Genomic DNA, 27,129 nt, shown 5'->3' with positions numbered 1-27,129 from the left:
CCTTGTTCAAACGCTTTAATGAAAGCTTTATATTGAAATGGATCTCCTTCAAACACAGGAATGTCTCGTGGTGGTAAAGACAGTAGACGCTGTTGATGCACAAGTGCAGCAGTTATTTCATTTTGCTTATGCATAATAGTGACAACATCTCCATTTTGAACTTGATCAGTTTGATGATTTATCCTTTGTCTGGTTTGATTTCCACAAACAGTTGTTACATCATGTTGCAAAACATGTGATTTTTGTAAGTCCATTTGATCATGTGCATCAAAATACTGCTTGCTCATAGAACTTTTCATTTCAGTCTGTTTTGGTCGCACATCCATTGTTTGCAGTTTGGTTTGTGTTGGTACTGCATTTCTTTGCTGCGTTACTTTACATGCTGCAGGATAGTAATCCTTTGCCATGACATTAAGAGTTTTATCTGATGTCAGTTTCCTTTTTTCCCCTTCAAAATAAGAGTTCATTCCGTCAGTTGGTGCACGGGAAAGACACTGTTCATCAGAAGCCTGCAGAACTGCCAACTTTGCAGTAGACGCAGCTAGCTCAGTTTCTAGCTCAAGCTGTTCCTTTTTCCTTTTTATCAGTTGCTCCTGTTCCTCCAGTGCATGACGTTCCTTCAAAACAGCCATTCTTGCAACCAGTGCAGCTCGCTCTGCTGCAGCTTTTATTTGTGCAGAGGAAGTTGTACTTGACCGATTGCTGGTAACACTTTTGTTGTAATGTTTACTCACATTGGAAACACTATCATTAGGCCTAATATCATCGTTATCCAACCCATGATTAATATCAGCACCACTAATTAAATGACCAGCACTTTCATTTTTAGGTTCATCGTTTTCTTTTGATTTAACCCACCTTTTCACATTTTCAGCAAATTCATCAGTGAACAACATTTTTGCTTTAAACCATATTTCATGTTTTTCTTTCTCCTCAACCGGCAATAAATTCATTAATGAATCATGCATGCATCTTATTTCAACACACAAGTCAATGTACCCATCAAGAGACGTTTGAACTTCTGAAACCAAACCATTTTGCATCAACTCTTGTATCTTTTTCTTTAAACTGCTAGCTTTATTTAGCTTAGCCTTTCTACCAGCTTGCAATCGATCTAACCGATCAGCAATTGCTTTAGCAGAAAGTTTAACCATTCGTTTGCCCGTTTGTGTGTCACAACTGCTGGTCAGAAAGTCCTGGTTGTCAGCAGTAGATGGCGCACTAGCACCCGCTGGTAAATCCACGTCCGCTATGCAATCTTCCATAATAAAAGTCCGTCAGTCAATAGATTGCAACCAGTTAATTGATACAAAGTTAATTGTTCCTCCACTTCAGCAACCAATGCATTGGATTTATGCCATTATGTGTGCACACGTTTAGATTTAAATTCAGATGACCATCTTACTAAGTGTAGCGCTACACATACCTATTCGATGCATGCATTTCAAATCCAGCAACAAGGAAATCCAGGTGTCCTCCTGAACGCCGATCCTGTCCGACGTCACCCCAGGCTGCAGATGAGCTGATGCCAATCAGCTGACGCTCTGTTCCCAACAAACAGACTCCGTCTGCGTCCCTCGTCGTAGACAAACGCCATCCAAAGTTCTTTCCCACGATCAGTTCTTGTCATAAACAATTTTTGACTTTTATGTAGAGGCTAAGCCAAAGCTTTAAGCCCCTGAGGTGGTACACCGGGGTAAAGTTGACACGCCGATCACTTATCCGCTGATTTAAATGAGAGCCGTCCTTGATGTTAGTCCAGTTAATCCATTTATTTCCATGACTCGGCAATCATCATCTTATTTCCTTTGTACAACAAGTCATTCCTCTAACATGTTGTCAATAACACATCTAACATAGTTCCAGCGATCCACACAGCATTAATTCAATAGCATTGCGTCACGTTAATATTGCGTTGCGTTTGTGTTGCGGTCAAAAATTGTTTCCCCCTTTCGGGTGGAACACACCTGTCTTCATCAACACCGCATGCTACCTAAATAGACAGCTGACAGATCATGTGACCCAAACCATTTAGAATACAGAAAGGCATAATCTGCTCCTACATCAACAATGGATGCTCTAACTAGAGTCAGTAATGAAATAGAGAAAGCTTTAAAAATGAAGGAACTAATGATTATAGTATTTTTTGATATAGAAAAAGCGTATGACTCACTATGGAAAGAAGGATTACTTATAAAAATGAAACAGATGGGAATAGGTGGGAGAATGTATAATTGGATTGCAAATTTTCTGCTAGATAAAAAAATAAGAGTAAAAATTGGGAATGATTATTCAAAAGAATTTAATGTTGAAAATGGAATACCTCAAGGTAGTGTAATTAGTCCAATTTTATTTAATATTATGATCAATGATATTTTCTATGATACTGATAAATGTATAAAATCTGCACTATATGCAGATGATGGGGTCATATGGATGAAGGGGAAAAATATTAAATATGTGGTAGGAAATATTAAAAAAGCAATTAGTAAAGTAGAAAAATGGTCTTATGAATGGGGTTTTAAATTATCAGCAAGCAAGTCTTGTTATATGGTTGTCACAAAGAAGAGAAATATTAATATAGAAACAATAACATTATATGGACAAACGTTAGAAAGAGTAACAGAATATAAATATCTAGGTTTATGGTTGGATAGTTCTTATTCATGGAAAACACATTTAGATAACTTAGAAACCAAGTGTAAAAAAGTTATTAATCTATTAAAGGCTATTAAATTGTTGGGAATATTTGAAGTTCCAAAGTAATGGATTTGGATGGATGGTTAGGAAATGGATTAAAATGTATGGATTAGAGGACAAGGAAATAGCTCATTTTAATCCAATTAGCGTTATTCCTCCATGGTTAATACCAGAGGTTAATGTAGATTTGAAAATTATTACAATGAAAAATGATTGGAATTTAAATGAAATAGGGATCAAGACTGATATTTATTTAAGAAATACATATAACAATTATCTTAAAATTTATACAGATGGTTCTAAGAATCTAAAAGGATATGTGGGAATAGGAATATATATATCAGAGTTTAAAACATTTATTTCTAAAAGAATATCAGATCAATTGTCGGTTTTTACAGCAGAAATGGTGGCAGTTATATTAAGCTTGCAATGGGTTGAGGAGGTCCGACCAGACAGGGTGGTGGTGTGCACAGATTCCAAAGCAGTAGTAGAAAGTATTAAGGGAGAAGGAAACGATAGAAAAGATTTAGTATTAGAAATTCATCATATTTTATTTAGATTATATAGGGGTGGCATTGATGTTTGGTTTTGTTGGGTGCCAGCACATGAAGGAGTAAAAGGCAATGAAAAGGCAGATAAATTAGCTAAAAGGGCTTTAGAGGGGGAAATAACAATTTCAATTCCTTTTGGAAAAGGGGAAGGGAAATCACTTATTAAAAGTAAAGAAATGGAGAAATGGCAAAAAATGTGGAATGAAGATAAGAAAGGAAGAAGATTATATGAAGTACAAAAGTCAGTTCGAATTCGAAGCATTAATGAAAGAAACAGAAGAGAAGAAATAATAATTAGTAGATTAAGAGTAGGTCATACCTACTTAAATGACATGCTTTATACAATAGGGAGGAAAAATAATGATAAATGTGAGAGATGTGGAGAGAAAGAAAATGTAGAACACATATTGATGAACTGTAAGTCAAATGAAATCGAAAGGGAAGAATTAAAGAGAATAGTTAGAAATATAGGGCATGAATGGAATCTTAAAGGTATATTAGGAAATGAAGGAAACATAACAGATATTCACAAATTAAGGAAAGCATTGTTTATTTATCTTAAGAATACAAAATTAAAAAATAGAATTTAATAGATGTGAAATAATGCTTCTACACACTCATGTACAGTAGGTGGCGGTATGCACCTTAAAGTTGCTTCCGATCCGCCATAATAGAAAAGAAGAAGAAGCTAGCATACGCTAAGCTAGAAAACTGCTGCATTGTCCCATTCCTGCTAATATTTCAGCAACCATGTCTTCAGCTCAGCATCTCAGAGAGTTTATCAGAGAGAGACTAACTGCTGCTGCTCAAGAAATCTTCACCGAGGTTGAAAAAACCATCATTTGCTACGAGGAAGAGCTCGATGCTCAGCGCAGGATGATGGGGATCAACTGGAAACCAGAAATTAAGCTACACAGAGTCGGTTCGGAGCTGCAGAGACAAAGTTCTGGTAGGTCTGGATAAAGGTGCTGATGTTTTCACTGAAGACAGCAGAGATCCGTCAGCGGCGATAGTTGCTGCAGCTCCAGCTGCTGCTAAACGGGGCTGAACAGAAACTGCTTTAGCTGCTAGCTCTGATGCTACAGAGGCTGATAGTTTTGGAGCTCAGGACAAAATGTTGCAGCACAAACAGAAAATGTGTTTATGAGTCTCTGAAAACCAGATGGAGATCATTCAAGCCCCGTGACTAAATATATTTTTCCAAGTATTATCAGTGCTGTAAATTCTTCATTTATAAGCTCATACGTAATTCACAGAGCTGCAGGTTGCACAGCCCAGATCTAGCAGAGCAAAACTGTAATCTTGTCTCAATCCAGCTGAAGCAAACGTGCAAAATCCTCAAGACTGTTAAATTGAATATTAATACATTTTAATGTGTATTTTTTGCCATTTTGGAAACATGGCAATGTTCACAGAGCAAGCTGTCTGTTGCAAAAGAGATAAAAAAGTCAGTTTTTAACATTAAAGTATTAAAATCATTTTTATTTCACTTTGCTGAATGTGTGACTAAATCAAATTTTGCTCTGTATTCAACAAGTCATAATAAAACACATATGAACAATCAAATATCTCCAGCAATAAATGTGGAAAGCAAAAATACCTATAATGTACATTTAAAATCATTCTTTTGTTGTAGTTATGCTTTTTAGCAGCACATCCTCCTCAGTGTGTGGTGTTGAGAGAAACTCATCCAGCCTCATCCCTCACACTTCCATTTACTAATCTAAATTTACAATCTCAGCAATAATGAATAGGTTTTCATTTTAGGCAAGTTTTTTCTACATTTTCTTGGATACACTTCGTTTTGAACATCAAGACATCTTCCTTATTAAAGAAAATGTTCTCTTCTCTTTCTTCTTTTGAAGAATGGCTTAGAGAAACAAGCCACTCTGTGTCTCATCACATTTATAATCCAGAGAGCCAGAATGCCATATTTTACTGATTTAAGTTTCTACACAGTCTGATCAAGTTTAAAAAGTGAATTTACAAGTAAAATTAAAAACATATTGTCTTATGGTAGGATGAGTTCTTCTCTCTATGAATGCCCTGAAATTAAACATTTAATTGTAAAAAATAATTTAAAAAATCTGTAGGAAACTGTATTTGTGGATTAAAACATTTTGAATAATTTTGCTATGGCTTCAAATTAGTGTGGAGGACACTTTAACTGCTCAACAAACTAATTTTAGATTAACTGTATGATGCCTACAGACCAGAATCTCCAGGAGAAACCAGGCTGATCCATGAGATAGTTATCAATTAAATTATATTAATGATGTCATCCTTTGTTCCCACAGACCTCCAACAGCCAAGTGTCTCCAATGAGGAGGAAGCTTCTCCCATCCAACAAGTCTGGAGCCTGGCAAGTAGGTCCAGTCAGGATCAGAAAGAAGAAGAACATCAGTGGACTGAAGAGGTACAGATGGAACCAGAAACAAAATTGATTAAAGAAGAGGAGGAACCAGAACCTGCACTGCTCAAACTTGAGCAAATAGAATATCCACTAACAAATGTAAAAAAAGAGGAAATAGATTCTTCAGTGTTTCAACATGAACAGGAGCCACCAGAACATTTACCAACTGGACAGGACCAGAAGAACCTCAGCAGCAATCAGGAGAGAGAGCAGCTTGTCCAGAAGCAGTTTGCTGCTTTGATTGAGACTTCTACTCTTCTGGAAGATGATATGAATGAAGAAGAGACAAAAACAGAGCAGTTTTCCCTTCATATCTCTCCAGTGGTTGAGAGCAAAGATCAGGAAGGAAGCAGCTCCTCTGTGTCAGAGAGTCAGTCTGGTACCAGTACAAAGAAAAGATCTTTCAAATGTGACATTTGTGGGAGATGTTACACACGACAGTGGTACTTGAAAAACCATTACAGAACTCACACTGGTGAGAGACCTTTTTCATGTGAAACATGCGGAAAAAGTTTCTCACAACTTAGTGATTTAAAAGTCCACAATAAAATTCATACAGGTGAGAGACCTTTTTCATGCGAATCATGCAGAAAAACTTTCAAACGAATTGGTGATTTGAGAGTCCACAAGAGAATTCATACAGGTGAGAGGCCTTTTTCATGCAAATCATGCGGAAAGTGTTTTTCTCAAATTGGTCATTTAATTGCCCACAAGAAAACTCATACAGGTGAGAAGCCTTTTTCATGCGAATTTTGCAGAAAACGCTTCTCAGAAAATGGTAGTTTAAATGACCACAAGAACATTCATACAGGTGAGAGACCTTTTTCATGCGAATTATGTGGAAAAAGTTTCTATCGAGTTAGTAGTTTAAATGCCCACAAGAAAATTCATACAGGTGAGAGACCTTTTCCATCATGACAATCCGGTGGAAAAAGCTTCTCTCGAAGGAATAATTTGAGGATTCACATGAAAACTCTTACAGGTCAAAGGCCGTTTTGAAGCCAAACTTGTGGAAAAGTTTTCTCAGAAATTGATCATTTAGATAAACTCAGGAGAACCCACATGGGTCAGATGTGTTTTTCCACATGAAATATGGGGTGAAAAATGTCTTTCATTATGTTAAACTGAATTTCCACATGAAACAAATATATAACAAGTACATAAGAATGGTGGAGCTGGAATTGCCTAGTCCAGAACTCTCCAACCCAGTTGCTCAACATTAAATGTCCTGCAGGTTTTAGATTCATCCCTGTTCCTAGGGGCGCTGCCAGACTTTTGGGCCCTATGTCAAAAAATAAAAAATGTTTATACTGCGCAGTTGTTGTCACAATACTTACTGCTAGTGTGGAGCAAGAAAAGTCCAAACCTTGTTAAAGAGAAAGAACAAAACACAGCTTTATTTTACATCTGCACAGATGGAGAACTCCGAAGAGATCTAACTAGACAAAGGAATCACCTCTCTATATATACTGTATACTGTCCTTCTCCCACAGACAGAGTATCATCAACAAAACTCATACAGGTGAGAGGCCTTTTTCATGTGAATTTTTAACCAAGGAGCTAATCAGATTAATACACACACAGAGAAAAATTCAACTTTCAGTTAAAAATGGGTTTCAGACAGAATATTCTGTGCCTAATAATAATCTCTCCGCCGTCGGTCTGGTCTTGTCCCTCCGCAAGGTATGACAACTATTTACTTATCGCCTGTTGCTAAGCTTCTGACCCACTGAGGCAAACTGTGAAGGCTAAAAAGAGAAACGATGACTCTGTAAGACTGAGTGAGACATAATAAACTGATTAAACATTGTAAGATTAATATTAAATAAACTTCTAATAAAAGTAAACACACTGGGAATAATTATTTTTATTCCACAATTCCTCCCTTTGTTACTCTTGAAACAACTTAAAAATAATTATTTCTATAGTAAGATGAATAAAAATAAAGATGAAAACACGTACAATAAAAAGTTTCAAAAGAGTTAGAAACTTCAAATTCCTTCATAATATGATAATACAATATACTTAGAGGAATAAAAACTTGGATTAAGTAATAACTCCTCATTGTCGCTGTTTTTTCTGTCTTCCACCACAATTAATACACATCCCACAAGGCCTCTGTGATCCAGTGTCGCTGATGATGTCGTCTGGTTCCCTCCATGTTCTTAATGCTGCCTCAGCATCCTCTGATGGATGGCCCCGGTGGGATCGCCAGTTTTTCCTCCTAAAATTCCTAATAAACACAAAATCTCCTGGTTGTATATCATGCAGTGGTTTAGTAGCTGGTGCTGGTTGGCCTCCTTGGGCCTGTTGTCTAAAGGTTTTCAGCTGATCTGCTAGAGAAATGCAATAATTAATCATGTTATCATCACATGTGGTTAGATCTTTCCCAGAATCTGGGGGTCCCATCCCCATGTTTGGAGGACCTGCAAAGAGAATTTCAAAAGGACTGAGGTTATTTTTCTGACGACGTCTCATTCGCATATACATTAGGGCAATTGGAAGAGTCTGTACCCAGTTCAAACTTGTTTCTTCACATATTGCAGTTAGTTTTAACTTTAGTGTACCATTTTCCCTCTCAACAGCGCCACCTGACTGTGGATGGTAAGAACAATGTTTTGTTAGATCCAGATTCAACATTTTGGACAGTTCAGTAAGTATTTGATTTGCAAAGTGTCTTCCATTATCACTAGAAATTCTTCTAGGCACTCCCCAGCGGCAAATTACCTCCCTTAGGAGGATCTTTGCTACTTTGGAGGCATCTGCTGTTTGAACTGGGAACGCTTCAACCCATTTTGAAAACATGTCAACCATCACTAAACAATATTTTTTCTTTTCACATGGGGTGAGCTCAATAAAATCAATCATTACATGTTGAAAAGGTGCATGTGTCTGGGGGTGTGCTCCTGTTCCTTGCATTTTGTGACCTTTTGCAATGTTGTTTTGAGCACAGATAATGCAGTTTTCACAAAAAATGTGAGCTGATTTTGAAAAATTTATTGTAAACCATAATTTGTCCATCTCCCTCAACATTCCTCCCTTCGACACATGGTCAACACCATGTGACGTCACGCAGAAGGGTCTGAAAAATTTTTCAGGAAGGCAGGGATTGCATGGGATTGAAAATCTTGTAAAGTAAGAGGCAAAGGTGTCAGTGCTCTTACTTTTAGTAGTGAATGGTTGTTGGGTAGAGACCTTCTGGCTGCAGATTTTGCAGCAGCATCAGCTGCCGCGTCTCCTAAAGAAATGGGGTCTTTTGAAGTGGTGAAAGATGGCGCCAGAGTGCGGATCTCTGGATGCACTTCCATCAACAAACAATGTGAGTTCTGCATCTGAGAGCGGTTCTTGCTTCAGATCAGGTCGGGAAAAACACAGGACGTCCCATTCAGCAACACAGTCATGTGGTTGGCCTTCCACAGGTGCTGGCAAAAGAGTAGCTGGATTAAAAACTGTACAGCGTTTAATGGTTATGTTTGACATATCTAAAAGAACACAGTGGTAACGCAGCTATCTGGCAGTTGACAGATGTGCCGTCCTCTTCTCATTTAGAATGAGTGTGACAGAGTGGGGAACGAGTAAGGTCAGATCAGAATAACCCACAAGGTCTCTGGATGCTAAAACAGCTTTTTATACGACTGCCACTCGTGCACAGTGGTAGAAGCCCAGCTGTGACAACATCCAATTTGGAGGAGAAGTAGGCGACTGGTTTCAATCTGTCACCATGTTTTTGGAGCAAAACTGACGTCATACAGCCACTCCGCTCATCCACTGTCTGTGTAAACGGACGAGTTGGATCAGGAATGCCTAGAGTGGGTGTTTTTTGTAATTGTTTTTTCAGTGCTTCAAATGATGTTAATGCTTCAGATGTCCATGTAACCTTCGAGCTCATCAATAACCCTTTTTCATGACATATTTCTCTTAATGGTTTCTCAACCTCAGCATAATTTGGGATAAAATGCCTACAGTAACCACACAGTCCTAGAAAGGACATTAACTGCTTCTTTGTTTGTGGGAGGGGCAGCTGAACTATTGCTGAAATGCGTTTTTCAGAAATAGTTCTGCCTTGTTCTGAAATCACGTGCCCCAGGAATGTCACACAAGGTTTCACAAACTGCAATTTGGTTTTGCTAACTTTGTGTCCATTATCAGCAAGAAAATGGAGTCATTTCAAACACTCATTTTTACAGAGTTCAGCATCAGGTGCTGCCAATAGGAGATCGTCAACATACTGCAACAGAGCACATTTCGGATGTAATGTTAGAGCTGCGAAGTTGTCATTCAGAGCTTGATGGAAAATGGTTAGTGATTCACAATAACCTTGACACAATCTAGGCACAGGTGTCAAACTCGAGTCCTCGAGGGCCGCTGTCCTGCAGTTTTTAGATGTGCCACAGGTACAAAACGCTGGAATGAAATGACTTAATTACCTCCTCCTTGTGTAGATAAGTTCTCCAGAGCCTTGCTAATGACTTAATTATTCTATTCAGGTGTGGTGCAGCAAAGGCACATCTAAAAGTTGCAGGACAGCGGCCCTCGAGGACTCGAGTTTGACACCCCTGCTCTAGGGCTTCAGCGATGGCTCTGCCTCCTTTCTCAATAGGGGGAAGGTGCTGTTTGGCTACAGCAATGAGGTCATCTGGTCCCCAAGCTCTGTAGAGAAGGTCAGGGCCTTTGAGGCCAGGGACTTCAACCATGGGATAGGTTTCAACCTTCTGTCCTCGGTACCGGCTTCCAGAGATGCCAGGTGATGGTGGGGTCAGGGGTTGGTCTTTAGAGCGAAGGTGACGACCATGTTCAGCTGTAGGGGGTCGTGGAGGCGGGCCTTTCATGCCTCGTGAGGGAACTCTGTCCTGGTCCTGTTGTTGCTCAAGGTCAACAGGATGGGGTTTCTGCTCAGTCTTTGATTGATGGAGGATAGCCAGAGGCAGGGAGTCGTCCGAGGGATCCCAGAATGGCTTCTTCGGTCCTGGACCATCAGTCTTTGGACGGTACGGTGGTGGAGTTCCAAGGACTTGGAGCGCTGGGTAGAGTGGAGCCACAGATGGGTTTGCTGAAGGGTCAGTTGGTGCCGTTGGACTCAAGCCAGGTACAGCCAGTGATGTACATGCGTGAGAAGAAACACATTTTGTTTTATTAGATTTTTCCTGTTCTTTTTTAGTCTTATATTTTTCATTCCCCTTGTGTGCAAATTTCTGAACCATCTGTAGTTTACTCTGATGGTAAAGCCCTGCAAAAGGCTTCTCTTTTCCAGAGATTGAACGCTTCTTTGTGTGATTGTAGTGCTTGCTGGTGTGTCTTTGAAATCTTTGTGTGTTGCATCAGTTTGGCGCGCTGTGCTAAGAGTTTCTGCTCTAAGTCTCTGATGTGGTCTACCTCTAAGCTGCCATTCTTAGGAAAACCAAACTCTGTGTGCCACTGTGGAACATGTTGACAACAAACTCTACCATGAATTCTAACCATATGATCTATTTCTGGGCCACATGGAACATATTCTTCAGTATTTTGACCTTTATTAAAAGATCCTCCCATTTTCCCTTTTGTTTTTATTTTATTTTTTTTTTCTATTTTTATTTATTTATTTTATTATTTATCCTCTGATTATTCTAAATCAGCAAAACCTTTTTTAATTACCCTCTGATTTTTCTAAACCAGTAAAACCTTTATATAGATTTTCTAAGCCTAGAACAATCTACAAAAATCCTCAGTTATTTTAAGCCTAAAATAATCTACTAAAATTCCTTCAGAGCTAAGCCTAGACTCTGAATACTGTTTTGGATTTCCTACGCCCAGGAGAATCCTTCAAAAAACCTTTTACTTTAGACTTTAGATTTCCTACGCCCAGGAAAATCTAACTCTGAGGTGTTTTAAGCCTAAAACCCTCTAAATATCTTACATATATTTGAAAACAGCTTTTTTACCTTAAACACTGCTGGTTTGTTCTCCCCCAGACCAGGTTGTCGGATTCTGTCTCGATCGATCCAACCGGTGGAGTTCCAGAAAAGCCCTCGCTCTCTGACAGGCCTGCTATGGAGATGAGGGTCTTGGTGATCAGCCCTCTCCTGGCTGTCCACCGGAAGGGCAAACCTGGAAGAATCCTGTTCGTGACGCCAAATTGTGGAGCGAGAAAAATTAACAAAGTCCAAACCTTGTTAAAGAGAAAGAACAAAACACAGCTTTATTTTACATCTGCGCAGATGGAGAACTCCGAAGAGATCTAACTAGACAAAGGAATCACCTCTCTACATATACTGTATACTGTCCTTCTCCCACAGACAGAGTGTCACCACCAACATCCCAAGGAGCTAATCAGATTAATACACACGCAGAGAAAAATGCAACTTTCAGTTAAAAATGGGTTTCAGACAGAATATTCTGTGCCTAATAATAATCTCTCCGTCGTCGGTCTGGTCTTGTCCCTCCGCAAGGTATGAAACTATTTACTTATCGCCTGTTGCTAAGCTTCTGACACACTGAGGCAAACTGTGAAGGCTAAAAAGAGAAACAATGACTCTGTAAGACTGAGTGAGACATAATAAACTGATTAAACATTGTAAGATTAATATTAAATAAACTTCTAATAAAAGTAAACACACTGGGAATAATTATTTTATTCCACACTAGTGAATTATTCATGCAACAGTCTGCATACAGTTTGCAAGATTAAAAGTAGTAAAAGCTAAATATTTAATATTCCGTTCTTAGTAATTTATGGAAAAACGACGCAAATATGTAGAGATGCATCAAAAGAAGAGACTGATAAAACAGGGATAGCAGCATACATTCCTAAGCAAAACGTTATTATAAAAAGGACAGCAGATAATTTATCATGTTTTTCAGCAGAGATGTTTGCAATTATTTTTGCATTGCAATGAGTGGTGGAGGTGAAGCATGCTAAGATCGTTATCTGTTATGAAAAAGTTTATAGGTTGGCTAAAGAAGCAGGTAAGGTAAGTGCAATTGAATGCAAAGTCTCATTCAGCAGAACAAAAATTAAAAATGATTATTGAAGATGAAATAATACATGGCAGGAAAGATATAACATAGACAAAAGAGGGAGCTGTAAAAAGTAGTAGTATAATGAATAAGAAAGAGAAAATATGGATAAACAAGTTGAGGATTAGGCATACTAGTTTAAATAGTGATTTAAAAATTATAGGAAAACATCCATCAGGTGATTGTTCTTATTGTGTGGACATAGAAGGAATAAAACATGTTTAGGTTCATTTTAAGTAATTTATAAGAGAAAGAAAAGAAATGGAAAGGATAAGAGGCATTTCAAAAATGATGGCTAATTAGGAAATCATCAATCACAATACATAAATCAAGCACTTATTAAATATTTAAGATACAAAATTAGCAGAGAATTTACTATGTATATGTGTGCATGTATATAATATAGTTACACATCCGTCCAGTTGATGGCGCTAGTACACAAAGTCTGTAAATTGCCAGTAAAGACCATAGAAAAAGAAGAATTGTGCATGGCCTAAGCTAGAAAACTGCTGCATTGTCCCATTCCTGCTAATATTTCAGCAACCATGTCTTCAGCTCAGCATCTCAGAGAGTTTATCAGAGAGAGACTAACTGCTGCTGCTCAAGAAATCTTCACCGAGGTTGAAAAAACCATCATTTGCTACGAGGAAGAGCTCGATGCTCAGCGCAGGATGATGGGGATCAACTGGAAACCAGAAATTAAGCTACACAGAGTCGGTTCGGAGCTGCAGAGACAAAGTTCTGGTAGGTCTGGATAAAGGTGCTGATGTTTTCACTGAAGACAGCAGAGATCCGTCAGCGGCGATAGTTGCTGCAGCTCCAGCTGCTGCTAAACGGGGCTGAACAGAAACTGTTTTAGCTGCTAGCTCTGATGCTACAGAGGCTGATAGTTTTGGAGCTCAGGACAAAATGTTGCAGCACAAACAGAAAATGTGTTTATGAGTCGAGCTCCTTCACTATATACATTATTCCAATTGTTATAAGTGCTAGAAATCTGGAATATAAGGTGTAAATAATTCATTTGTGAGTTCATATGCGATTTTATAAATCCTAAAATATAAGTACATCTCCAGGTCTGAATACTGCAATGGAGGTTATTAGGAAGGAGAAGGGGAGATGCATGATGAACTGTTGTTTTTTTTCATATGGACACAGAACAAACGTATGGAACAAAAAACGTGCAATATTTCATTGTTTCTTATATTAAGCGAGTCACAGAGCTGCAGGTTGCACAGCCCAGATCTAGCAGAGCAAAACTGTAATCTTGTCTCAATCCAGCAGAAGCTAAAAGTGCAAAATCCTCAAGACTGTTAAATTGCATATTAATACATTTTAATGTGTATTTTTTGCCATTTTGGAAATATGGCAATGTTCACAGAGCAAGCTGTCTGTTGCAAAATGGAAAAAAGTCAGTTTTTAACAGTAAAGTATTAAAATCATTTTTATTTCACTTTGCTGAATGTGTGACTAAATCAAATTCAACAAGTCATAATAAAACACATATGAATAGTCAAATATCTCCAGCAATAAATGTGGAAAGCAAAAATACCTATAATGTACATTTAAAATCATTCTTTTGTTGTAGTTATGCTTTTTAGCAGCACATCCTCCTCAGTGTGTGGTGTTGAGAGAAACTCATCCAGCCTCATCCCTCACACTTCCATTTACTAATCTAAATTTACAATCTCAGCAATAATGAATAGGTTTTCATTTTAGGCAAGTTTTTTCTACATTTTCTTGGATACACTTTCTTTTGAACATCAAGACATCTTCTTTATTAAAGAAAATGTTCTCTTCTCTTTCTTCTATTGAAGAATGGCTTAGAGAAACAAGCCACTCTGTGTCTCATCACATTTATAATCCAGAGAGCCAGAATGCCATGTTTTACTGATTTAAGTTTCTACACAGTCTGATCAACTTTAAAAAGTGAATTTACAAGTAAAATTAAAACATATTGTCTTATGGTAGGATGAGTTCTTCTCTGTATGAATGCCCTGAAATTAAACATTTAATTGATAAAAATAAAAAATCTGTATGAAACTGTATTTGTGGATTAAAACATTTTGAATATTTTTGCTATGGCTTCAAATTAGTGTGGAGGACACTTTAACTGCTTTTCCGTTAAACTCGACAAACTAATTTTAGATTAACCGTATGATGCCTACAGACCAGAATCTCCAGGAGAAACCAGGCTGATCCATGAGATAGTTATCAATTAAATTATATTAATGATGTCATCCTTTGTTCCCACAGACCTCCAACAGCCAAGTGTCTCCAATGAGGAGGAAGCTTCTCCCATCCAACAAGTCAGTAGCCTGTCAAAGGGGTCCAGTCAGGACCAGAAAGAAGAAGAACATCAGTGGACTGAAGAGGTACAGATGGAACCAGAACCAAAATTGATTAAAGAAGAAGAGGAGGAACCAGAACCTGCACTGCTCAAACATGAGCAAATAGAATATCCACTAACAAATGTAAAAAAAGAGGAGATAGATTCTTCAGTGTTTCAACATGAACAGCAGCCACCAGAACATTTACTAACTGGACAGGACCAGAAGAACCTCAGCAGCAGTCAGGAGGGAGAGCAGCTTGTCCAGAAGCAGTTTGCTGCTTTGATTGAGACTTCTACTCTTCAGGAAGATGATATGAATGAAGAAGAGAGAAGAACAGAGCAGCTTTCCCTTCATATCTCTCCAGTGGTTGAGAGCAAAGATCAGGAAGGAAGCAGCTCCTCTGAGTCAGAGAGTCAGTCTGGTACCAGTACAAAGAAAAGATCTTTCAAATGTGACATTTGTGGGAGATGTTACACACGACAGTGGTACTTGAAAAACCATTACAAAACCCACACTAAGAGTCTTTTTTTATGTGAAACATGTGGAAAGAGTTTCTCACAACTTAGTGATTTAAAAGTCCACAATAAAATTCATACAGGTGAGAGACCTTTTTCATGCGAATCATGCAGAAAAACTTTCAAACGAATTGGTGATTTGAGAGTCCACAAGAAGACTCATACAGGTGAGAGGCCTTTTTCATGCGAATTATGTGGAAAAAGTTTCTTACGAAATGGTCATTTAATTGCCCACAAGAAAATTCATACAGGTGAGAGACCTTTTTCATGCGAATTATGTGGAAAAAGCTTCTATCGCGTTAGTAGTTTAAATATCCACAAGAGAATTCATACAGGTGAGAGACCTTTTTCATGCAAATCATGTGGAAAGTGTTTTAGTCAAATTGGTCATTTAATTGCCCACAAGAAAACTCATGCAGGTGAGAAGCCTTTTTCATCATGACAATCCGGTGGAAAAAGCTTCTCTCGAAGGAATAATTTGAGGATTCACATGAAAACTCTTACAGGTCAAAGGCCGTTTTGAAGCCAAACTTGTGGAAAAGTTTTCTCAGAAATTGATCATTTAGATAAACTCAGGAGAACCCACATGGGTCAGATGTGTTTTTCCACATGAAATATGGGGTGAAAAATGTCTTTCATTATGTTAAACTGAATTTCCACATGAAACAAATATATAACAAGTACATAAGAATGGTGGAGCTGGAATTGCCTAGTCCAGAACTCTCCAACCCAGTTGCTCAACATTAAATGTCCTGCAGGTTTTAGATTCATCCCTGTTCCTAGGGGCGCTGCCAGACTTTTGGGCCCTGTGTCAAAAAATAAAAAATGTTTATACTGCGCAGTTGTTGTCACAATACTTGCTGGTAGTGAATTATTCATGCAACAGTCTGCATACAGTTTGCAAGATTAAAAGTAGTAAAAGCTAAATATTTAATATTCCGTTCTTAGTAATGTATGGAAAAACGACTCAAATATGTAGAGATGCATCAAAAGAAGAGACTGATAAAACAGGGATAGCAGCATACATTCCTAAGCAAAACGTTATTATAAAAAGGACAGCAGATAATTTATCATGTTTTTCAGCAGAGATGTTTGCAATTATTTTTGCATTGCAATGAGTGGTGGAGGTGAAGCATGCTAAGATAGTTATCTGTTATGAAAATGTATATAGGTTGGCTAAAGAAGCAGGTAAGGTAAGTGCAATTGAATGCAAAGTCTCATTCAGCAGAACAAAAATTAAAAATGATTATTGAAGATGAAATAATACATGGCAGGAAAGATATAATATAGACAAAAGAGGGAGCTGTAAAAAGTAGTAGCATAATGAATAAGAAAGAAAATATGGATAAACAAGTTGAGGATTAGGCATACTAGTTTAAATAGTGATTTAAAAATTATAGGAAAACATCCATCAGGTGATTGTTCTTATTGTGTGGACATAGAAGGAATAAAACATGTTTAGGTTCATTTTAAGTAATTTATAAGAGAAAGAAAAGAAATGGAAAGGATAAGAGGCATTTCAAAAATTATGGCTAATTAGGAAATCATCAATCACAATACATAAATCAAGCACTTATTAAATATTTAAGATACAAAATTAGCAGAGAGAATTTACTATGTATATGTGTGCATGTATATAATATAGTTACACATCCGTCCAGTTGATGGCGCTAGTACACAAAGTCTGTAAATTGCCAGTAAAGACCATAGAAAAAGAAGAAGACCGCATGGATTAAGCTAGAAAACTGCTGCATTGTCCCATTCCTGCTAATATTTCAGCAACCATGTCTTCAGCTCAGCATCTCAGAGAGTTTATCAGAGAGAGACTAACTGCTGCTGCTCAAGAAATCTTCACCGAGGTTGAAAAAACCATCATTTGCTACGAGGAAGAGCTCGATGCTCAGCGCAGGATGATGGGGATCAACTGGAAACCAGAAATTAAGCTACACAGAGTCGGTTCGGAGCTGCAGAGACAAAGTTCTGGTAGGTCTGGATAAAGGTGCTGATGTTTTCACTGAAGACAGCAGAGATCCGTCAGCGGCGATAGTTGCTGCAGCTCCAGCTGCTGCTAAACGGGGCTGAACAGAAACTGTTTTAGCTGCTAGCTCTGATGCTACAGAGGCTGATAGTTTTGGAGCTCAGGACAAAATGTTGCAGCACAAACAGAAAATGTGTTTATGAGTCGAGCTCCTTCACTATATACATTATTCCAATTGTTATAAGTGCTAGAAATCTGGAATATAAGGTGTAAATACTTCATTTGTGAGTTCATCTGCGATTTTATAAATCCTATAAAATAAGTACATCTCCAGGTCTGAATACTGCAATGGAGGTTATTAGGAAGGAGAAGGGGAGATGCATGATGAACTGTTGTTTTTTTCATATGGACACAGAACAAACGTATGAAACAAAAAACGTGCAATATTTCATTGTTTCTTATATTAAGTGAGTCACAGAGCTGCAGGTTGCGCAGCCCAGATCTAGCAGAGCAAAACTGTAATCTTGTCTCAGACCAGCAGAAGCTAAAAGTGCAAAATCCTCAAGACTGTTAAATTGCATATTAATACATTTTAATGTGTATTTTTTGCCATTTTGGAAATATGGCAATGTTCACAGAGCAAGCTGTCTGTTGCAAAATGGTAAAAAGTCAGTTTTTAACAGTAAAGTATTAAAATCATTTTTATTTCACTTTGCTGAATGTGTGACTAAATCAAAGTTTGCTCTGTATTCAACAAGTTGTAACAAAACACATATAAAAAGTCAAATATCTCCAGCAATAAATGTGGAAAGCAAAAATACCTATAATGTACATTTAAAATCATTCTTTTGTTGTAGTTATGCTTTTTAGCAGCACATCCTCCTCAGTGTGTGGTGTTGAGAGAAACTCATCCAGCCTCATCCCTCACACTTCCATTTACTAATCTAAATTTACAATCTCAGCAATAATGAATAGGTTTTCATTTTAGGCAAGTTTTTTCTACATTTTCTTGGATACACTTTGTTTTGAACATCAAGACATCTTCCTTATTAAAGAAAATGTTCTCTTCTCTTTCTTCTATTGAAGAATGGCTTAGAGAAACAAGCCACTCTGTGTCTCATCACATTTATAATCCAGAGAGCCAGAATGCCATGTTTTACTGATTTAAGTTTCTACACAGTCTGATCAACTTTAAAAAGTGAGGTTACAATTAAAATTAAAACATATTGTCTTATGGTAGGATGAGTTCTTCTCTGTATGAATGCCCTGAAATTAAACATTTAATTGTAAAAAATAATTTAAAAAATCTGTATGAAACTGTATTTGTGGATTAAAACATTTTGAATATTTTTGCTATGGCTTTAAATTAGTGTGGAGGACACTTTAACTGCTTTTCCGTTAAACTCGACAAACTAATTTTAGATTAACCGTATGATGCCTACAGACCAGAATCTCCAGGAGAAACCAGGCTGATCCATGAGATAGTTATCAATTAAATTATATTAATGATGTCATCCTTTGTTCCCACAGACCTCCAACAGCCAAGTGTCTCCAATGAGGAAGAAGCTTCTCCCATCCAACAAGTCAGTAGCCTGTCAAAGGGGTCCAGTCAGGACCAGAAAGAAGAAGAACATCAGTGGACTGAAGAGGTACAGATGGAACCAGAACCAAAATTGATTAAAGAAGAAGAGGAGGAACCAGAACCTGCACTGCTCAAACATGAGCAAATAGAATATCCACTAACAAATGTAAAAAAAGAGGAACTAGAATCTTCTGTGCTTCAACATGAACAGCAGCCACCAGAACATTTACTAACTGGACAGGACCAGAAGAACCTCAGCAGCAGTCAGGAGGGAGAGCAGCTTGTCCAGAAGCAGTTTGCTGCTTTGATTGAGACTTCTACTCTTCAGGAAGATGATATGAATGAAGAAGAGACAAAAACAGAGCAGTTTTCCCTTCATATATCTCCAGTGGTTGAGAGCAAAGATCAGGAAGGAAGCAGCTCCTCTGTGTCAGAGAGTCAGTCTGGTACCAGTACAAAGAAAAGATCTTTCAAATGTGACATTTGTGGGAGATGTTACACACGACAGTGGTACTTGAAAAACCATTACAAAACCCACACTGGTGAGAGACTTTTTTCATGTGAAACATGCGGAAAAAGTTTCTCACAACTTAGTAATTTAAAAGTCCACAATAAAATTCATACAGGTGAGAGACCTTTTTCATGCGAATCATGCAGAAAAACTTTCAAACGAATTGGTGATTTGAGAGTCCACAAGAGAATTCATACAGGTGAGAGGCCTTTTTCATGCGAATCATGCGGAAAGTGTTTTTCTCAAATTGGTCATTTAATTGCCCACAAGAAAACTCATACAGGTGAGAGACCTTTTTCATGCGAATTTTGCAGAAAACGCTTCTCACAAAATGGTAGTTTAAATGACCACACGAACATTCATACAGGTGAGAGACCTTTTTCATGCGAATTATGTGGAAAAAGTTTCTATCGAGTTAGTAGTTTAAATGCCCACAAGAAAACTCATGCAGGTGAGAGACCTTTTCCATCATGACAATCCTGTGGAAAAAGCTTCTCTCGAAGGAATAATTTGAGGATTCAAATGAAAACTCTTACAGGTCAAAGGCCGTTTTGAAGCCAAACTTGTGGAAAAGTTTTCTCAGAAATTGATCATTTAGATAAACTCAGGAGAACCCACATGGGTCAGATTTGTTTTTCCACATGAAATATGGGGTGAAAAATGTCTTTCATTATGGTAAACTGAATTTCCACATGAAACAAATATATAACAAGTACATAAGAATGGTGGATCTGGAATTGCCTAGTCCAGAACTCTCCAACCCAGTTGCTCAACATTAAATGTCCTGCAGGTTTTAGATTCATCCCTGTTCCTAGGGGCGCTGCCAGACTTTTGGGCCCTGTGTCAAAAAATAAAAAATGTTTATACTGCGCAGTTGTTGTCACAATACTTACTGCTAGTGTGGAGCGAGAAAAATTCCAAGTCCAAACCTTGTTAAAGAGAAAGAACAAAACACAGCTTTATTTTACATCTGCACAGATGGAGAACTCCGAAGAGATCTAACTAGACAAAGGAATCACCTCTCTATATATACTGTATACTGTCCTTCTCCCACAGACAGAGTATCATCAACAAAACTCATACAGGTGAGAGGCCTTTTTCATGTGAATTTTTAACCAAGGAGCTAATCAGATTAATACACACGCAGAGAAAAATGCAACTTTCAGTTAAAAATGGGTTTCAGACAGAATATTCTGTGCCTAATAATAATCTCTCCGCCGTCGGTCTGGTCTTGTCCCTCCGCAAGGTATGACAACTATTTACTTATCGCCTGTTGCTAAGCTTCTGACCCACTGAGGCAAGCTGTGAAGGCTAAAAAGAGAAACAATGACTCTGTAAGACTGAGTGAGACATAATAAACTGATTAAACATTGTAAGATTAATATTAAACTTCTAATAAAAGTAAACACACTGGGAATAATTATTTTATTCCACACTAGTGAATTATTCATGCAACAGTCTGCATACAGTTTGCAAGATTAAAAGTAGTAAAAGCTGAATATTTAATATTCCGTTCTTAGTAATGTATGGAAAAACGACGCAAATATGTAGAGCTGCATCAAAAGAAGAGACTGATAAAACAGGGATAGCAGCATACATTCCTAAGCAAAAAGTTATTATAAAAAGGACAGCAGATAATTTATCATGTTTTTCAGCAGAGATGTTTGCAATTATTTTTGCATTGCAATGAGTGGTGGAGGTGAAGCATGCTAAGATAGTTATCTGTTATGAAAAAGTTTATAGGTTGGCTAAAGAAGCAGGTAAGGTAAGTGCAATTGAATGCAAAGTCTCATTCAGCAGAACAAAAATTAAAAATGATTATTGAAGATGAAATAATACATGGCAGGAAAGATATAACATAGACAAAAGAGGGAGCTGTAAAAAGTAGTAGCATAATGAATAAGAAAGAAAATATGGATAAACAAGTTGAGGATTAGGCATACTAGTTTAAATAGTGATTTAAAAATTATAGGAAAACATCCATCAGGTGATTGTTCTTATTGTGTGGACATAGAAGGAATAAAACATGTTTAGGTTCATTTTAAGTAATTCATAAGAGAAAGAAAAGAAATGGAAAGGATAAGAGGCATTTCAAAAATTATGGCTAAGTTATTAGGGAATCATCAATCACAATACATAAATCAAGCACTTATTAAATATTTAAGATACAAAATTAGCAGAGAGAATTTACTATGTATATGTGTGCATGTATATAATATAGTTACACATCCGTCCAGTTGATGGCGCTAGTACACAAAGTCTGTAAATTGCCAGTAAAGACCATAGAAAAAGAAGAAGACCGCATGGATTAAGCTAGAAAACTGCTGCATTGTCCCATTCCTGCTAATATTTCAGCAACCATGTCTTCAGCTCAGCATCTCAGAGAGTTTATCAGAGAGAGACTAACTGCTGCTGCTCAAGAAATCTTCACCGAGGTTGAAAAAACCATCATTTGCTACGAGGAAGAGCTCGATGCTCAGCGCAGGATGATGGGGATCAACTGGAAACCAGAAATTAAGCTACACAGAGTCGGTTCGGAGCTGCAGAGACAAAGTTCTGGTAGGTCTGGATAAAGGTGCTGATGTTTTCACTGAAGACAGCAGAGATCCGTCAGCGGCGATAGTTGCTGCAGCTCCAGCTGCTGCTAAACGGGGCTGAACAGAAACTGTTTTAGCTGCTAGCTCTGATGCTACAGAGGCTGATAGTTTTGGAGCTCAGGACAAAATGTTGCAGCACAAACAGAAAATGTGTTTATGAGTCTCTGAAAACCAGATGGAGATCATTCAAGCCCCGTGACTAAATATATTTTTCCAAGTCTTATCAGTGCTGTAAATTCTTCATTTATAAGCTCGTACGTAATTCACAGAGCTGCAGGTTGCGCAGCCCAGATCTAGCAGAGCAAAACTGTAATCTTGTCTCAATCCAGCAGAAGCTAAAAGTACAAAATACTCAAGACTGTTAAATTGAATATTAATACATTTTAATGTGTATTTTTTGCCATTTTGGAAATATGGCAATGTTCACAGAGCAAGCTGTCTGTTGCAAAAGAGATAAAAAGTCAGTTTTTAACATTAAAGTATTCAAATCATTTTTATTTCACTTTGCTGAATGTGTGACTAAATCAAATTTTGCTCTGTATTCAACAAGTCATAACAAAACACATATGAACAATCAAATATCTCCAGCAATAAATGTGGAAAGCAAAAATACCTATAATGTACATTTAAAATCATTTTTTTGTTGTAGTTATGCTTTTTAGCAGCACATCCTCCTCAGTGTGTGGTGTTGAGAGAAACTCATCCAGCCTCATCCCTCACACTTCCATTTACTAATCTAAATTTACAATCTCAGCAATAATGAATAGGTTTTCATTTTAGGCAAGTTTTTTCTACATTTTCTTGGATACACTTTCTTTTGAACATCAAGACATCTTCCTTATTAAAGAAAATGTTCTCTTCTCTTTCTTCTATTGAAGAATGGCTTAGAGAAACAAGCCACTCTGTGTCTCATCACATTTATAATCCAGAGAGCCAGAATGCCATGTTTTACTGATTTAAGTTTCTATACAGTCTGATCAACTTTAAAAAGTGAGTTTACAAGTAAAATTAAAACATATTGTCTTACGGTAGGATGAGTTCTTCTCTCTATGAATGCCCTGAAATTAAACATTTAATTGATAAAAATAAAAAATCTGTATGAAACTGTATTTGTGGATTAAACATTTTGAATATTTTTGGCATTGCTTCAAATTAGTGTGGAGGACACTTTACCTGCTTTTCCGTTAAACTCGACAAACTAATTTTAGATTAACTGGATGATGCCTACAGACCAGAATCTCCAGGAGAAACCAGGCTGATCCATGAGATAGTTATCAATTAAATTATATTAATGATGTCATCCTTTGTTCCCACAGACCTCCAACAGCCAGGTGTCTCCAATGAGGAGGAAGCTTCTGCCACCCAACAAATCTGGAGCCTGGCAAGTAGGTCCAGTCAGAATCAGAAAGAAGCAGAACATCAGTGGACTGAAGAGGTACAGATGGAACCAGAACCAAAATGGATTAAAGAAGAAGAGGAGGAACCAGAACCTACACTGCTCAAACATGAGCAAATAGAATATCCACTAACAAATGTAAAAAAAGAGGAACTATATTCTTCAGCACTTAAACATGAACAGCAGCCACCAGAACATTTACTAACTGGACAGGACCAGAAGAACCTCTGCAGCAGTCAGGAGAGAGAGCAGCTTGTCCAGAAGCAGTTTGCTGCTTTGATTGAGACTTCTACTCTTCAGGAAGATGATATGAATGAAGAAGAGAGAAGAACAGAGCAGTTTTCCCTTCATATCTCTCCAGTGGTTGAGAGGAAAAATCAGGAAGGAAGCAGCTCCTCTGTGTCAGAGAATCAGTCTGGTACCAGTACAAAGAAAAGATCTTTCAAATGTGAAATGTGTGGGAGATGTTACACACAACTGTGTAAATTGAGAAACCATTACAGAACCCACACTGGTGAGAGACCTTTTTCATGTGAAACATGCGGAAAAAGTTTCTCTCTAAGTTATATTTTAAAAAGTCACAAGAAAACTCATACAGGAGAGAAACCTTTTTCATGCCAGTCATGTGGAAAGAGTTTCTCTCGAATAGGTAATTTAAAGGTCCACAAAAGAACTCATACAGGTGAGAAACCTTTTTCATGTCAGTCATGCGAAAAGAGTTTCTCACGAATTAGTCATTTAAATCGTCACAAGACAAGTCATACAGGTGAGAAGCTTTTTTCATGCCAGTCTTGTGAAAAAAGCTTCAATCGAAGGGATAATTTGATCATTCACATGAAAACCCATACAGGTCAAGAGCTGCTTTGAAGCCAAACCTGTGAAAAAGTTGCCTTTGAAATTGGTCACTTAATTATTCTCATTAGAACCCACAGGAATGAGATGGGTTTTTCATGAAATATGGAGAAGAAAGTATTCTTTCATGCTGGTAAACTGAATTTTCACATAACACAAATACACAAATTAGTCATTAACTCACACAGATTCACTGTAATAAATATTAAACCCTGTCTTGGATTGTTTCACTTTCCAAACATTAGACCTTCACCTATTTTTGAAGGTCTAATGGTTGCCCATTTAGACCTGCATTTTGCCCATTTAAGGATTTTTTAGCAAATTTTGTTAAATTTTCTAAAGAATATTTAGAATATTCAACGTGATTTCAACTGGCTTGGAAGTGGAAATATTGAAGGTCTACGGTACTTGACATGCTACTGGCTGACTTTTGCAAATTAGCCAATGAGGACCTTTCAGAACCCTCCTCAGATTTCCAGGATGGACATCTGCAAGTCAAATGTTTGTCATGAGAAACACACAAATATTCAAGCTTTGCTGAAGAATTTCTTGTCTAAATTTATGTGAGACTTGGATGTAACAACTTAATAAAAGCTCTGACAAATACAACCTGTAGCAATTTCATATATAGATATTTTGCCTATTGGAATAATCATTTCTCTGCTTTGTGATGTTTTTTATTTTTTAACTTAATGATTTGTGTATTTTATTTAAAATGGTACAGACTACTTTTTGTCTAGGAAGAAAGACTTATGTATAATACAAAGTTGTATTTCAGCTAAAACACATCTGGTTAAATTAGGCAAATTATTCAATATCAGGCTTTTAGATTATGTACTAGAGCATTTAAAACCACATCAACAGCAGCAATATAAGGAGAAATGCAGTTAGATTTAAGAAGCCAAAACTAGAAATAAACTATTGGTTCAATTTACAAGGCAATAACTTTGATCATCCAACTTGGGGAATTTGAAATCCATGGTGGGAAAAAGAAGAGAAAGAAATGAGGAGTTTTGGGTGGATTATTGAAAAGAAAAAATAATTTCAAATGAATAATTTAGAAATGATGGTAGTCAAACACCAATATCAATTATACCTCCCTGGATTCTACCAGAAGCAATAGTAGACATGTCAATAATGGAATAGAAACAAGATAAATCTTTCATCATAGATAATTATTCAGTACAATTATATTTAAAGAATTATCAATATATTCAAATCTATACAGATGCATCAAAAATAACAAGAAAAATAGGAATAGCTTTTCTAGTACCAGAATTCAGTATAAAAATAGAAAAACTAAAATTGTTGGCAATATTATTAGCTTTTCAATGGGGAGAAGACATAAAACCATTAAAAACAATAATTTGTTCAGATTCAAGCTCTGCATTATTAAGTTTAAAATATAATCAATCAGATAGTAGGACGGACATTTTATTAGAAATATTTTATACATTAGTTAGAATACAAAATATGGGTTTGATAGTTATATTTGTGTGGGTTCCAGCACATATTGGCGTAGAAGGAAATGAGAGGGCAGATAAAATGGAAATTCAAAACTCTTTATCAGTTTTACAGTTAAAACAAGTAAATATGAAGGAAAGTGTATTATTAAACAAAAACTGATGAAAAAATGGTGGGATGAAGAAAAATCAACACAGCAGGAGAAAGTAATTATTACTTGAGCAGCTTGTCCAGAAGCAGTTTGCTGCTTTGACTGAGACTTCTACTCTTCAGGAAGATGATATGAATGAAGACGAGACAAAAACAGAGCAGTTTTCCCTTCATATCTCTCCACTGGTTGAGAGCAAAGATCAGGAAGGAAGCAGCTCCTCTGAGTCAGAGAGTCAGTCTGGTACCAGTACAAAGAAAAGATCTTTCAAATGTGATGTTTGTGGGAGATGTTACACACAACTGTGTAAATTGAAAAACCATTACAAAACTCACACTGGTGAGAGACCTTTTTCATGTGAAACATGTGGAAAAAGTTTCACACTAATTGGTGATTTAAGAGTCCACACGAAAATTCATACAGGTGAGAGACCTTTTTCATGTGAATTTTGCAGAAAAGGTTTCTCACAAAATAGTACAATAGTTTAAATGAGCACAAGAAAACTCATACAGCTGAGAAGCCTTTTTCATGCCAGTCTTGTTATAAAAGCTTCTATCGAAGGGACAATTTGAGGATTCACATGAAAACTCATCGAGATCGGGGGGCTTTGCCTTGACATGTCTTGCTGCTGAAATAAATAAATAAAATTTCATTGATTGATTGAAGCCAAACTTGTGGACAGATGTTATTTGAAATTTATTATTTAGAGACCACATGGGTATATCTGTTGTTTGAATTGTTAAAATATACTTTTTTTTTTACACCATTTTAGTTTTGCAAGTACTCTCAGGTATTAAAGAATGATGGGCAGTAGATCCTGAGGACTTGGTTAGAAGAACCTAGCCTAGTCAAAGGCCAGACTTCAACCTTACTGAAATCCAGATTTTTTTTCAGAGAGCTGTGGAGAAACAGATTTTTGTAAATCTAAATGATCTGCTGCAGGGTTCTAAGAAAAACTTAGTGAACGTTGTTCCACAAACATGATGTTGAAGCTTTACAGTTACATTTGTTGACTTCTGTATAGATTTTCTTTAAATCAGAGTTTAATTTTATGTGAATTTGAAATGGACCAAAGTTTCAGTTTTGAGGTATGACCCCT

The 27,129-nt window shown here is 37.1% G+C and overlaps 4 protein-coding genes across 4 annotated transcripts; all 4 read left to right on the top strand.

The window, feature by feature from the left end:
- The first annotated feature begins 3,923 nt into the window (after positions 1–3,923).
- On the top strand, positions 3,924–6,981 carry LOC111608877 (zinc finger protein 32-like). The gene is made up of 2 exons (XM_023335367.1): positions 3,924–4,200; positions 5,549–6,981. The coding sequence occupies exons 1-2, from the start codon at positions 4,002–4,004 to the stop codon at positions 6,580–6,582; spliced, it is 1,233 nt and encodes a 410-aa protein (XP_023191135.1). The 5' UTR covers positions 3,924–4,001; the 3' UTR covers positions 6,583–6,981.
- Positions 6,982–13,150: 6,169 nt separating this feature from the next.
- LOC111608876 (zinc finger protein 32-like) lies at positions 13,151–16,339 on the top strand. Its single transcript, XM_023335365.1, has 2 exons — positions 13,151–13,401; positions 14,911–16,339. Exons 1-2 carry the CDS (start codon positions 13,203–13,205, stop codon positions 15,942–15,944), a joined length of 1,233 nt encoding a protein of 410 aa, XP_023191133.1. The 5' UTR covers positions 13,151–13,202; the 3' UTR covers positions 15,945–16,339.
- An 856-nt stretch (positions 16,340–17,195) lies between these two features.
- LOC111608875 (zinc finger protein 32-like) lies at positions 17,196–20,442 on the top strand. The gene is made up of 2 exons (XM_023335361.1): positions 17,196–17,485; positions 19,011–20,442. Exons 1-2 carry the CDS (start codon positions 17,287–17,289, stop codon positions 20,045–20,047), a joined length of 1,236 nt encoding a protein of 411 aa, XP_023191129.1. The 5' UTR covers positions 17,196–17,286; the 3' UTR covers positions 20,048–20,442.
- A 1,399-nt stretch (positions 20,443–21,841) lies between these two features.
- On the top strand, positions 21,842–25,027 carry LOC111608880 (zinc finger protein 32-like). The gene is made up of 2 exons (XM_023335375.1): positions 21,842–22,132; positions 23,487–25,027. Exons 1-2 carry the CDS (start codon positions 21,934–21,936, stop codon positions 24,431–24,433), a joined length of 1,146 nt encoding a protein of 381 aa, XP_023191143.1. The 5' UTR covers positions 21,842–21,933; the 3' UTR covers positions 24,434–25,027.
- The last annotated feature ends 2,102 nt before the right edge of the window (positions 25,028–27,129 follow it).

Source organism: Xiphophorus maculatus, chromosome 6 (genome assembly GCF_002775205.1).
Source record: "Xiphophorus maculatus strain JP 163 A chromosome 6, X_maculatus-5.0-male, whole genome shotgun sequence".
In the NCBI taxonomy this organism is placed as follows: Eukaryota; Metazoa; Chordata; class Actinopteri; order Cyprinodontiformes; family Poeciliidae; genus Xiphophorus; species Xiphophorus maculatus.
Note: the sequence above shows the minus strand (reverse complement) of the source record. Positions and strands in the feature narration are given on the sequence as shown.

Coding starts and splice junctions, on each gene's coding strand:
- LOC111608880 (XM_023335375.1), top strand. CDS start 21,934: ATGTCTTCAGCTCAGCATCTCAGAGAGTTTATCAGAGAGAGACTAACT. Junction 22,133..23,486: donor GCTGCAGAGACAAAGTTCTG/GTAGGTCTGGAT, acceptor TTGTTCCCACAG/ACCTCCAACAGCCAGGTGTC.
- LOC111608876 (XM_023335365.1), top strand. CDS start 13,203: ATGTCTTCAGCTCAGCATCTCAGAGAGTTTATCAGAGAGAGACTAACT. Junction 13,402..14,910: donor GCTGCAGAGACAAAGTTCTG/GTAGGTCTGGAT, acceptor TTGTTCCCACAG/ACCTCCAACAGCCAAGTGTC.
- LOC111608877 (XM_023335367.1), top strand. CDS start 4,002: ATGTCTTCAGCTCAGCATCTCAGAGAGTTTATCAGAGAGAGACTAACT. Junction 4,201..5,548: donor GCTGCAGAGACAAAGTTCTG/GTAGGTCTGGAT, acceptor TTGTTCCCACAG/ACCTCCAACAGCCAAGTGTC.
- LOC111608875 (XM_023335361.1), top strand. CDS start 17,287: ATGTCTTCAGCTCAGCATCTCAGAGAGTTTATCAGAGAGAGACTAACT. Junction 17,486..19,010: donor GCTGCAGAGACAAAGTTCTG/GTAGGTCTGGAT, acceptor TTGTTCCCACAG/ACCTCCAACAGCCAAGTGTC.